We start from the raw sequence: 13,381 nt of genomic DNA, 5'->3' as shown, positions 1-13,381 counted from the left end.
TGATGCAGTGTGCTATCATTCTTTGTGGTCCTTAAAATTAGCCTGCTGCCTGCGCTGTGTGAGCCTACTCATGCCACCCACCTTGTCCCCTCCTCTGCTGTTAGCCAGTTGTCTGTTCTGTTATATTTTGCAGAACTTGAGGCCAACCCTGACGATGCAAAAGAAGATTCAGACGCGGACAAGCCTGAAGAGGAGAACATATTCCAATCCCACTTTCCAGACTAAGAGCATGGGGATGAGGGGGAGGGGGAGGGGATGGATGAAGGCCCCACTGTTGTACTCACTCTGGAAGAGGTGCGAGTGCCGCTCATTGAGGTGCCAGCCCCTTTCCTGAGTGGTATGAGTGTTGCTGGGACATTCCATGGTTTCCACCATCCGAGGCTGAGGATTCCAGTGGGGTGCAGCAAGGCACACCCAGGGTCCCACCATCTAAGGCTGCAGGTCCCAGTGGGGTGCAGCAAGGAACACCCAGGACCCCACCATCCAAGGTGGTAGGTCCCAGTGGGGTGCAGCAAGGAACACCCAGGGTCCCACCATCTAAGGCTGCAGGTCCCAGTGGGGTGCAGCAAGGAACACCCAGGACCCCACCATCCAAGGCTGCAGGTCCCAGTGGGGTGCAGCAAGGCACCCCCAGGGCCCCACCATCCAAGGCTGTGGGTCCCATTGGGACGCCGGAACCAACTTACACAGATTGCTGTGCAATGGTGACCACCCCGAGGTCTGGAGGCCAGTGCAAAAAGAACTGACAGGACCTTGGTCAAGTAGTTAGTGTAAGTAACATTTTCATTTATTCAATGGAATTGCAATTGTAAATGTAAAAAGTTTTTTGTAAGTTATGTAAATTTACAAGTTTAAAAGTTTGTAAGTGATCTTAAGAGTTTGTAAGTGATCTTAAAATTTGTAAGAGATCTTAACTGAAAACTTTAAAGTTTGATACAAGAATATTTTTATTAAAGTTAAGTGCAAACAAATGTTTGTTAAACTTTTGAATAAAATATATTTTAAATTATAACTGAATCATTTACATTATTTGTTCCATTATTAACACAACAGTTTGAAGTAAACAAGAATAATTTCCGTCATTTCTTCCATTAACACAACACAACATTACGGAACAGGTCCAAACAGTAAACATGGTCCATGTGAAATAGTTGCCGCTGAGCCTTCATGCAGCAAGGCGTTCACGAATGAGTTGCTGGTGCAAGGTTCGAGCAATCGTTAAAGGGCCATGACAGTGCATGGCATCCTCATCTTCCTCGTCACTGCAACTTCCTCATCATCATCAGTCACTCTCACCCCAGGTGGGTCTTCTACTACCAGCTGCTGTTGCCTCATGATGGCTAAGCTATGCAGCATGCAGCACACAACAGTGAACTGACTGACAATCTCAGGGGAGTATTGCAAGTGGCCTCTGGAATGGTCCAAGCATCGGAAATGCTGCTTCAAAATGCCAATGGTCCTTTCTATTAGGCTGCGTGTCGCAATGTGCGACATGTTGTATTCCCGGTCAGCTTCTGTCCGGGTTACGCGTAGGGGCGTCATGAGCCAGGTGGCGAAGCCGTACCCTTTGTTTCTCAGTAGCCAGCTCTGCCCTTCTGGCTGCTGCTGAAACATGGCAGATATAACGCTCTTGCGTAGGATGAACGCATCATGGGTGCCCCAGGGTATCTTGCATCAACTGACATGATGCGATGCATGTCGTCACACACGAGCTGCACATTAACGGAATGGAAGCCTTTTTTGTTCCTGTACATCTCAGAATCCTCCAAAGGTGCTCGCAAGGCGATGTGGGTACAATCAATGCAACCCTGTACATTTGAGAAGCCAGCAATCCTGGAGAAGCCCACAGCCCTTTCACACATTGCCTGGGTGGTCATGGAACTTTATGTAGTCATTCCTTCGGACATATAGGGCAGCAGTCAACTGCCGAATGCAGATATGTGTTGCATATTGAGAAATAGAGCACACATCCCCAGTTATGGCCTGGATCGATCCAGATGCATAGAATGAAAGTGCAGCTGTAACCTTCACTTCACCTGACAAAGCAGTCCTCCTGACGCTTCTAAGTTGCAGGTCTGCTTTTACTAACTCACAGATCTCAGTTACAAGTTCTTTGCGGAAATGCAGCCTGCTGACACAGTGTATCACTTAGGTGCAGGTACGAATGCCTGACTCAATATACCCGACCTCAATATATGTCCCCATGATTAAATTGTACATTTGCAAGAAGCTCAAAACGGCAGGTAGGACAAGGTTCTTTGTTCTCTCTCTCCCCAAAGTCGCCGCCCTAGTATAGACCACACCCAGGTCTGAGCAGGCACAATGATCGGGAACCTCCCGGGTTTCATTTGATACATAGTGTAAGGCTTGTCATGCCTTCCGTTCACCTTCCACAGCATCCCACTCCCACCGGGCTTCTTTTCAAGCCAAGCTCTGAGCCCGTGTTCGGGCGAGGAACCGATTCTGCCAGCCAACACTCCGACCCTCGAGCTCGGTTTGGAGATGTTTGGTGGTGGCGTGTCAGTTTAACAAAAATCTCAACTTAATGAATTCCATTAAACTTCCATTTCCTGCGTTTTAAATTTTTAAAAATTTAAGCTTGATTATGCATATTTATGCGTTCTTGACTCCCTTCAAAATTTCGCCTAAAAATAATAGCGTCATTCTGCGCCAATTTTAATGTGTGCTGGCTTTTCTTAAGTGCCCAGAAGGTGTTTCGGGAGTGGTCACATACGCCGTCCCAGGAGAAATTTAAATTGGCCAAACTTGCATAATTGTGAAAAACTGGCACGGACATCAGGTTACGCAAAAAAAAACTAAGCTAAAAAAAATCGGCACTGAGTTACACTGGTGCACATTCATTGGGGGAACTTTGATGTTTTTAAAATTTAGGCCAAAAAAAGCGGCGCGCGCCAAAAAAAGATGCAACTCATTGGGGAAAATTGAGCCCAATGAGTGGTTCAACAGAACACAAGGCGCCTAAGAGAACTAGGATCAAACTGTAGCCTTGTGTACAGTCAGGCTTCACCGAGATGCTAGTTTGTCAATCTTAGGCTAGTTATCAGCCTCAGCATCAAATGGCAGGGCAAACATCAGCACAGGAAAGCTCAAGACAGAAAAGGAATACATAAAATCAATCAAACCGTTGGGGTTATACTTCATCAAAGCCAAGCATTGGCCACAGGCTGATATTACAGACATCACAAAGATGTTTAAATGGCTTGAAACATATTCTTGAGGGTTGTGAAGAGAAGAAAATGAAACTAAAGTTGCAAAATGACATATAAACTTACCTCGTGAGATCAACATGAGAGTTGTCATGAATAAGAACAAAGAGTGTGTATGGATTCTGCTTGACTTTTTTCATGAAAGCCTCAAACTTGTTCTGAATGTCATGGTCTAATCGGATAATATATTTCTCAGCCCTTTGGTAGGCCACACCGTTTTCCTCAAGACCCAAGTCCACAAGTACTCCTGTGTAAAAATAAAGGTGTATTATGTAATAAATTATAAATATTGGTTTGTTGTAGGTTCTGCATTCATTAAGTGTCAGAAGTAAAGACATTGTACCAATAAGTATTTTGGGAAAAAAATGATAGTAAGTTACAGTGGAACAAAAAACTTGTGAACACTCTTCTCATCCTCTCAGTTTATATATGTATATTACTGTGATATTTCCTTTTGCTTGGTGCCACAGGATAGAGAGACATAGGGCTCAATTTTCCCCAAGCCTGTTTTCTGGCGTATTGCCAAAGTTACGCCGGATTTTCGAGGCCAGAAATGCGGCATAAATATTTTTCCAAAGTTTCCCCGATTTATAAATCAAATTTGGAGTCGCACAGCATGTCTAGTCGCCTTGGAGGGTGGAGCCTGCTGCCTGCGCCAAAAAACAAAGCCATGCCTTCTGCGCATGCGCGGAAAAAAAACTTACGTTTCTTACGTCGCTCCAATGGATGCGCATGCTCATAACAGCTCGGATTTAGTAATCGGCTGTCTCTCCCACCCCCTCCCCAGGCACCAAGCCTTCTGATCGGTTGTCTCTCCCTCCTCTCCCCTCTCCTCCCCAACGGCTTGTTTTGTAGCCAAACCCCGAATCTCTAGCCTGCCCCAAGCCCCTTGCCTGTACCGGTCCAGCTCCTGCTCCCCCACCAACCCCCCCCACCCCCCAGCCGCGAGTGCCTTACTGGTCCCGGTCCCTCGCCCCTAGCCAGGCCGAAGGGCTTGCCGATCCGCTCCCCCACCCGACCCTGGCCCTGAGTGCCCTCCTGGTACTGCTCCCCATTCCTAGCCCAGACCGAAGGGCCTCCTCCCTCCCAGTTCCCGCACCTAACCACATCTGAAAGGCTTCTCCCCCCCCCACCCCCGCCCCTTCCATCCCCCACCTTTCTCTCTCTCCCCCTCTCTCTTACCTTTCCTGCTGCTGCTGTCTGGGCATCTGCTGCACTTACCTGCGCCGATTTCTTTAACTCTCTGGAAGGTTTCTCTGCAGAGCCCACATACGCTGGCCTAAGCAGAACTGGAGTAACTCTCAGCTGGCCAAACTTGCCTAAACAGCTAGAATTGGCGCAGGTGGCAGGTTACGCCCCCTTTGGCTGAAAAAAAACGTACCTAAAAAAAATCGTAAGCTGGTGCAAATTGATTGGGAAAACTGTGGATTTTTAACTTAGGCCAAAAAAAGCAGCCTGCTCCAAAAAAACGCCGCAAATCACTGGGGAAAATTGAGCCCATAGATTTGATCCCTCACTCCACTGGGTTCCCAATCTCAGTCTCACAAATAAAAGGAGAAATCAGATGGAGAATTTCCAATGTGTTAGTCTGGCATGCTTTTTAGCAGTCAGTAAGGAATAGCATTGGAGATAGCCTGAGACCAGGTCATCCATTCTACTCCCTTGAACACATGCCTGAAGGGAGCCAATGAGGGAAGAAATCGAAGAGGGGAAATGAGTAGAATGTGTGCCCTAATATTGCAGTACTTACCCTCAAAAATGAATAATATAGGAAATCTGGGAGGTGAAACGCTTAGTGAAAAATTTGCTATGAGAATAATGCAGTGTTCCCCATTTAAAAATCACACCCACTTCCTCTTTAAAATTAGTTACACCCCTAGTTGCTTTAAATCCCCTATGTGATTTAAAGTTGAACAAGCCAGTTCTTTGTCTATAATCAGACAACTTCAATAAGAATATCAACTTATAACTATTAGGTAATAGGATTCAAAAAATGATAGATCCATAATTTTGTTGAACACCTTCTGTCTTGCACTTTAAAAATTAACTGATCAGCAGTATTATCTGCTTACCTGAATGTCGAATACGTTGCAAAGTCTGTTGGAAAAGAATTTCTGAAGGAGGTACTAAAATAGTGAAGTCAACTTTTCCAAAACGCCCCAAGTCTAGGTTTTGCATTCCAGAGTCTGCTATGGCACAAACTTGAGATAACAGCTTTCTGGCAACACTGAGCTGAGGTGGATGAATCTGGAAGACTTCAGTAACTGAATCTGTGGAGAAAGAGAAAGCACATCCCATTGTTTAAACCCCACTAACAGTTTGCAGTTACTTTATTGAACTGGAAACTCGTGTGTTTCCATGGTTAGTAGCGAGATGTTGCTGCAGGGTCCTGCACAATAATGCCAAAGATTTACTGAATCTTCATCTTTAAAGTAAAAAACAACTGTTGCACAGAAAAAGTGACATTACATACTTCAGTCATCCTCTTCACTCTTTGAACGTAGTTCCTTCTCAACATAAAAATTGGCCATCGTTCAATTGAATGAAATCAAGGGTACTATCCCTTCAAGACTTTTTCTCATGAGCCATGCCACACTGTGCATATCTCATTCTGGATTCCCTCCTCAGTTCTTTTGCTGAAGGGGCAACCAGAAGACACAGAGTAGATCCTCAGTGGGATTATGCACACACAAACACAAAGTAATAAAGTTCAAAGATTTATTTGGAATTTCCTACCCCAGAGAGCTGTGGAAGCTCAGTCGTTGAGTATATTCAAGACTGATAGCGATAGATTTTTGGACATCAAGGGAATCAAGAGATCTGGGGATAGGGTAGGAAAGTGGAGTTAAGGTAGAAGATCATCCATGATCTAACTGAATGGCGGAGCAGGCTCGAGGTGCTGTATGGCCTTACTCCTACTTCTATTTTTTATGTTCTTTTGTTCTGGGTCAGAGAAAGATGTGAGGTGATGACCTGCGTATTCTATTCAGGCTTCTATTTATTCTACATTGTAAAGAAATTACAAACAATTGGAATCAATTATGTATCCGATCAGCATACACAGGCTATCTGCTATTTTTAAAAATTATTGAACAGTATGGAGAAAAATCACAGCACACCAGGAATTATCATTGTTTAACACCTTAAGCTGGAAATAGGTCTCCTGCACTCTATTAAAATGGACCCTTCGTCAGTTAGAAATTTCAGGACCATGGCTGTAAAAACGTTAGGGGGTCGAAATTGCCCTCCGCCCCAAACAGGGCGGACAATTCGAATTAAATGAATATTCTCCGCCCGAATCCATGGGGTGGAAAATAGAGGGAAATTGGCCTCTTTAACTTTTTTAATTTGTCCAGGCGATGTTTGGGTTGACTATGGGGAGAAAGTGCTTTCGGAGCGGGGTGGAAGGCGGGCGGTGTCATCAGCGCCACACTGAGCATATCAGCGTGATGCTGATGACGTCAGCACGACGCGGGCATGCCACCTTGCACTGATGCATAGTAAAGTACCTCCCCTTTAGTTAAAGGGGAAGGCCGCTGCGAGCTCTGCAGCCACTTTAATGCCACCCACTGGGCCGCCAGGGAGGTCTTCGGCTGGGCCAGCGGCCCGGTACCAAAGAGAGGATGCCGGGCTGCCTGTCGGTGGCTCGGCCGAACCCGTGGCCACCATTGTCGGGCCAACTTCAGAGTTGGCCGTCAATTAAAATAAAATGACAGCCGCGGCACTGCGCCCGCCCCTTTAAGGCTTCCCGCCGGGAAAAGGTATTGGGGGTACCGGGCGCTCTCGGGGCAGGAGCAGGGTGCTGATGATGTCAGCGCGATGTGGACGTGCCATGTCGCAACATCCCTTCCCTTCTCTTAAAGGGGTGGGCCGCTGCGAACTCTGCAGCCAATTCCATGGTGCCCACTGGGCCATCAGGGAGGATTTCGGCTGGGGCAGTGGTCCGGCACCCAAGAGGGAGTGTTGGCTGCCTGTTGGCGGCCTGGCCGAGCCAGCATCTGCCATTGTCGTTCTGACTGCAAAGTCAGCCTACAAAAAAAAGATGCCAGCCGCGACGCAAGGCCCTTCCTTTTAAGGTGGACGGGGCGCCCCAGCCATCACAGCTTTGCGACCCCCAAAGCTGTCGGCAGCATCGCCCCGCGCCAACCTTGCTCGGCAATTCCCCCACAGGGCACAAAGGGGTTGGCGAGCATGGCGTTGATGTCATCGCCGTGTGGGCCGCCGCCCGAGGCAAAACGTTAAGGGGCGCAGCGCAAACCCGCTTTCGCCGGTGCCGTCCTGGAGGCAATTCTGGCCAGGTCACTTCCGCCACCTGCTCTCGGGCAAAAAGTCCTAATCGCCCCGTTAGCGCCTCCCGCAGATGCTAACAGGCCTTTCGGAAAGGGGCAATTTCGGCCTCTATCAGTTTTCCCTACCACCCATTGAACCTGACAGAAGATCAACAAGATCATAATTCTAAAAGGACAAAGGGTGTTAAAAAAACAAGCCTGAAGGCTTTGTGTCTTAATGCAAGGAGTATCCGTAATAAAGTGGATGAATTAACTGTGCAAATAGATGTTAACAGATATGATGTGATTGGGATTACAGAGATGTGGCTCCAGGATGATCAGGGCTGGGAACTCAACATCCAAGGGTCTTCAACATTCAGGAAGGATAGAATAAAAGGAAAAGGAGGTGGGGTAGCATTGCTGGTTAAAGAGGAGATTAATGCAATAGTTAGGAAGGAAATTAGCTTGGATGATGTGGAATCTATATGGGTAGAGCTGCAGAACACCAAAGGGCAAAAAACGTCAGTGGGAATTGTGTACAGACCTCCAAACAGTAGTAGTGATGTTGAGGAGGGCGTCAAACAGGAAATTAGGGGTGCATGCAATAAAGGTGCAGCAGTTAGCATGGGTGGCTTTAATATGCATATAGATGGGGCTAATCTAACTGGAAGAAATAAAGTGGAGGAGGATTTCCTGGAGTGCATAAGGGATGGTTTTCTCGACCAATATGTCGAGGAACCAACTAGGGGGGAGGCCATCTTAGACTGGGTGTTGTGTAGTGAGAGAGGATTAATTAGCAATCTCGTTGTGCGAGGCCCCTTGGGGAAGAGTGACCATAATATGGTGGAATTCTACATTAGGATGGAGAATGAAACAGTTAATTCAGAGACCATGGTCCAGAACTTAAAGAAGGGTAACTTTGAAGGTATGAAGCGTGAATTGGCTAGGATAGATTGGCGAATGATACTTAAGGGTTGACAGTGGATGGGCAATGGCAGACATTTAGAGAACGCATGGATGAACTACAACAATTGTACATCCCAGTCTGGCGTAAAAATAAAAAAGGGAAGGTGGCTCAACCGTGGCTATCAAGGGAAATCAGGGATAGTATTAAAGCCAAGGAAGTGGCACACAAATTGGCCAGAAACAGCAGCGAACCCGGGGACTGGGAGAAATTTAGAACTCAGCAGAGGAGGACAAAGGGTTTGATTAGGGCAGGGAAAATAGAGTACGAGAGGAAGCTTGCAGGGAACATTAAGACAGACTGCAAAAGCTTTTATAGATATGTAAAGAGAAAAAGGTTAGTAAAGACAAACGTAGGTCCCCTGCAGTCAGAATCAGGGGAAGTCATAACGGGGAACAAAGAAATGGCAGACCAATTGAACAAGTATTTAGGTTCGGTATTCGGTATATAAGGAGGACACAAACAACCTTCCGGATATAAAAGGAGTCAGAGGGTCTAGTAAGAAGGAGGAACTAAGGGAAATCCTTATCAGGCGAGAAATTGTGTTGGGGAAATTGATGGAAATTCCAAGGCCGATAAATCCCCAGCGCCTGATGGACTGCATCCTAGAGTACTTAAGGAGGTGGCCTTGGAAATAGTGGATGCATTGACAGTCATTTTCCAACATTCCATAGACTCTGGATCAGTTCCTATGCAGTGGAGGGTAGCCAATGTAACCCCACTTTTTAAAAAAGGAGGGAAAGAGAAAACAGGAAATTATAGACCGGTCAGCCTGACATTGGTAGTGGGTAAAATGATGGAATCAATTATCAAGGATGTCATAGCAGCGCATTTGGAAAGAGGTGACATGATAGGTCCAAGTCAACATGGATTTGTGAAAGGGAAATCATGCTTGACAAATCTTCTGGAATTTTTCGAGGATGTTTCCAGTAGAGTGGACAAAGGAGAACCAGTTGATGTGGTGTATTTGGACTTTCAGAAGGCTTTCGACAAGGTCCCACACAAGAGATTAATGTGCAAAGTTAAAGCACATGGGATTGGGGGTAGTGTGCTGACCTGGATTGAGAACTGGTTGTCAGACAGGAAGTAAAGAGTAGGAGTAAATGGGTACTTTTCAGAATGGCAGGCAGTGAGTAGTGGGGTGCCGCAAGGTTCTGTGCTGGGGCCCCAGCTGTTTACACTGTACATTAATGATTTAGACAAGGGGATTAAATGTAGTATCTCCAAATTTGCGGATGACACTAAGTTGGGTGGCAGTGTGAGCTGCGAGGAGGATGCTGTGAGGCTGCAGAGCGACTTGGATAGGTTAGGTGAGTGGGCAAATGCATGGCAGATGAAGTATAATGTGGATAAATGTGAGGTTATCCACTTTGGTGGTAAAAACAGAGAGACAGACTATTATCTGAATGGTGACAGATTAGGAAAAGGGGAGGTGCAACGAGACCTGGGTGTCATGGTACATTAGTCATTGAAGGTTGGCATGCAGGTACAGCAGGCGGTTAAGAAAGCAAATGGCATGTTGGCCTTCATAGCGAGGGGATTTGAGTACAGGGGCAGGGAGGTGTTACTACAGTTGTACAGGGTGAGGCCACACCTGGAGTATTGTGTACAGTTGGAGTATTGTGTACAGTTTTGGTCTCCTAACTTGAGGAAGGACATTCTTGCTATTGAGGGAGTGCAGCGAAGGTTCACCAGACTGATTCACGGGATGGCGGGACTGACATATCAAGAAAGACTGGATCAACTGGGCTTGTATTCACTGGAGTTCAGAAGAATGAGAGGGGATCTCATAGAAACGTTTAAAATTCTGACGGGTTTAGACAGGTTATATGCAGGAAGAATGTTCCCAATGTTGGGGAATTCCAGAACCAGGGGTCACAGTCTAAGGATAAGGAGTAAGCCATTTCGGACTGAGATGAGGAGAAACTTCTTCACCCAGTGTGTGGTGAACCTGTGGAATTCTCTACCACAGAAAGTTGTTGAGGCCAATTCACTAAATATATTCAAAAAGGAGTTAGATGTAGTCCTTACTACTCGGGGGATCAAGGGGTATGGCGAGAAAGCAGGAATGGGGTACTGACGTTGCATGTTCAGCCATGAACTCATTGAATGGCGGTGTAGGCTCGAAAGGGTGAATGGCCTACTCCTGTACCTATTTTCTATGTTTCTAAAATATTCTGTGGTGTAAACAAGGGCTCCCCCAATGGCATAGCGAGTTTATCCAATGAGTAGCTGAGCCGAACAGATCAAGAAGGTCCCAGATTTGACCCCTGTTTGCGCTAAGTTCGTTGATCTCCACCAAGGAACCACTCGGAAGAGTAAAACATGGTCAGGTTTCCTACCAATTTCTGACCAACACTTCCTGGTGGAAGTCGTACTAAACAATCTGTTGTAAAAATAAATCACTGGACTGTAAGTCCATGAATTTATATTTTGAAATGAAGGTTGCGAATTGCTGAATGGAGCATGAATGGAAAAATATCATTTTATTTCACTTTGCATTAAAATTATGGTATCAACGTCACTACACCAAATTTAAATGACACAGATATTAGACTTTTAAAAATAAGTTAAAAAACTGGTAAGCTCATGCAACAGGTGCTACTTAAAGTAAAAACAATTGTCTGGGGAAGGGGGGGAGAGGGGAGGGAGTTGAGAGGTTAAAACAACAATTTTAAAAGGTACATTATTTTTTGCATTTACATGCATTTTTCATGTAGGAATAAGAACAATTACCATTAATCAAACTTTTGCACCAAAAAATCTAAAAAGTACTAGCTTTCTAATCAGATCAAAAGTTGCAACAGCAAAAGATCATTTAGTAGGACAACTCAATGCTCAAATTGATTCTTCTGAATAACGTATAGATCAATTTTTACATAAAAACATGCACCAGTTCAAGAGTCAGAGCCATAACCTTTAGCCAAATACTTAGCACTGTGAGCCTTGCAGCATGGAGCTAACATTGACCACTGATTCTGATGTCTTACCAGCACCCTGCATTGATGTCATTGCTGCAGCTTCATCCGATGGAACATACTCAGATACATTTCCGTTGAACGGAACAGCAACATTATTGCTTCTACTCTGCTGAAATTTATCCAGGAATTTGTCTAAGTTATCCCCTGTGGAAGATAAAGCAGATTTAATTCAGGGTACCCAGAAGATATGCATAAACAAAAACGTTGTATACTGATTAGAAAAAACTCTGTAAGCATGAACTGTAAAAGCTTTAAAATATACTTGATATGTCTAAACATCTAGTCAACATTTTAAATATGCATTCCCTGATTAAACAGTCTCTGGGCTGGATTTTCATTTTTTTGGATTTCGGGGCGTTAATCGCACGGGGCGTAAAAGTTTGCGCCTGAAAATAATTTGCGTTTTCGTCTGGAAGTTTCAGCAAAAAAGTCATCTGGAGGAGCATTGCCGTTAAGTCAGGCATTGCATGACTGACTTTGTGTGCCCGAGCCGGTGTCCCTGACGACTACGTGTGCGGGAAGTGTATCCGCCTCCAGCTCCTGACGGACCACACTGCGGCACTGGAGTTGTGGGTGGATTCACTCTGGAGCATGCATGATGCTGAGAATGACGTGAATAGCACGTTTAGCAAGTTGGTCTTACCGCAGGTAAAGGGTACACAGCCAGATAGTAAATGGGTGACCAACAGGAAGAGCAGTGGAAGGAAGGTAGTGCAGGGGTCCCCTGCGGTCATCCCCCTGCAAAACAGATACACCGCTTTGGGTACTGTTGAGGGGGTGACTCATCAGGGGAGAGCAGCAGCAGCCAAGTTCATGGCACCGTGGGTGGCTCTGCTGCACAGGAGGGCAGGAAAAAGAGTGGGAGAGCTATAGTGATAGGCTATTCGATTGTAAGGGGAATAGACAGGCGTTTCTGCGGCCGCAACCGAGACTCCAGGATGGTATGTTGGCTCCCTGGTGCAAGGATCAAGGATGTCTCGGAGCGGGTGCAGGACATTTTGAAAAGGGAGAGGGAACAGCCAGTTGTCGTGGTGCACATAGGTACCAACGATATAGGTAAAAAACGGGATGAGCTCCTACGAGACGAATTTAGGGAGATGGGAGCTAAATTAAAAAGTAGGACCTCAAAAGTAGTAATCTCAGGATTGCTACCAGTGCCACGACTTAGTCAGAGTAGGAATTGCAGGATAGCTCAGATGAATACGTGGCTTAAGGAGTGGTGCAAAAGGGAGGGATTCAAATTCCTGGGACACTGGAAACAGTTCTGGGGGAGGTGGGACCAGTACAAACTGGACGGTCTGCACCTGGGCAGGACTGGAACCAATGTCCTAGGGGGACTGTTTTCTAGCTGTTGGGGACGAGTTAAACTAACATGGCAGGGGGATGGGAACCTATGCAGGGAGACAGAGGGAAATAAAATGGAGGCAGAAGCAAAAGATAGAAAGGGGAATAGTAAAAGTGGAGGGCAGAGAAACTCAAGGCAAAAAACAAAAAGGGCCACATTACAGCAAAATTCTAAAGGGACAAAGTGTGCTAAAAAGGCAAGCCTGAAGGGTCTGTGCCTCAATGCGAGGAGTATTCGGAATAAGGTGGACGAATTAACTGCGCAGACAGCAGTTAACGGATATGATTAATTGGCATCATGGAGACATGGCTCCAGGGTGACCAAGGTTGGGAACTCAACATCCAAGGGTATTCAACATTTAGGAAGGATAGGCAGAGAGGAAAAGGAGGCGGGGTGGCGTTGCTGGTTAAAGAGAAAATTAATGCAATAGTAAGGAGGGACATTAGCCTGGATGATGTGGAATCGGTATGGGTGGAGCTGCGGAATACCAAAGGGCAGAAAACGCTAGTGGGAGTTGTGTACAGACCACCAAACAGTAGTAGTGAGGTTGGGGACAGCATCAAACAAGAAATAAGGGATGCGTGCAATAAAGGTGC

The 13,381-nt window shown here is 46.0% G+C and overlaps 1 protein-coding gene across 3 annotated transcripts in view; it reads right to left on the bottom strand.

Moving 5' to 3' along the window:
* greb1l (GREB1 like retinoic acid receptor coactivator) overlaps nt 1-13,381 on the bottom strand; it is a 398,395-nt gene that overhangs the window by 80,656 nt on the left and 304,358 nt on the right. For all 3 annotated transcript variants that reach the window (XM_070892951.1, XM_070892964.1, XM_070892957.1), the window contains 3 exons: nt 11,450-11,584; nt 5,300-5,497; nt 3,294-3,474 (listed from right to left, as the gene is read on the bottom strand). In XM_070892951.1, the coding sequence (XP_070749052.1) occupies nt 3,294-3,474; nt 5,300-5,497; nt 11,450-11,584 (514 nt within the window). The remainder of the gene's footprint in view (nt 1-3,293; nt 3,475-5,299; nt 5,498-11,449; nt 11,585-13,381) is intronic.

This window comes from Pristiophorus japonicus, chromosome 1 (assembly GCF_044704955.1).
Source record: "Pristiophorus japonicus isolate sPriJap1 chromosome 1, sPriJap1.hap1, whole genome shotgun sequence".
NCBI lineage: Eukaryota > Metazoa > Chordata > Chondrichthyes > Pristiophoridae > Pristiophorus > Pristiophorus japonicus.
Note: the sequence above shows the minus strand (reverse complement) of the source record. Positions and strands in the feature narration are given on the sequence as shown.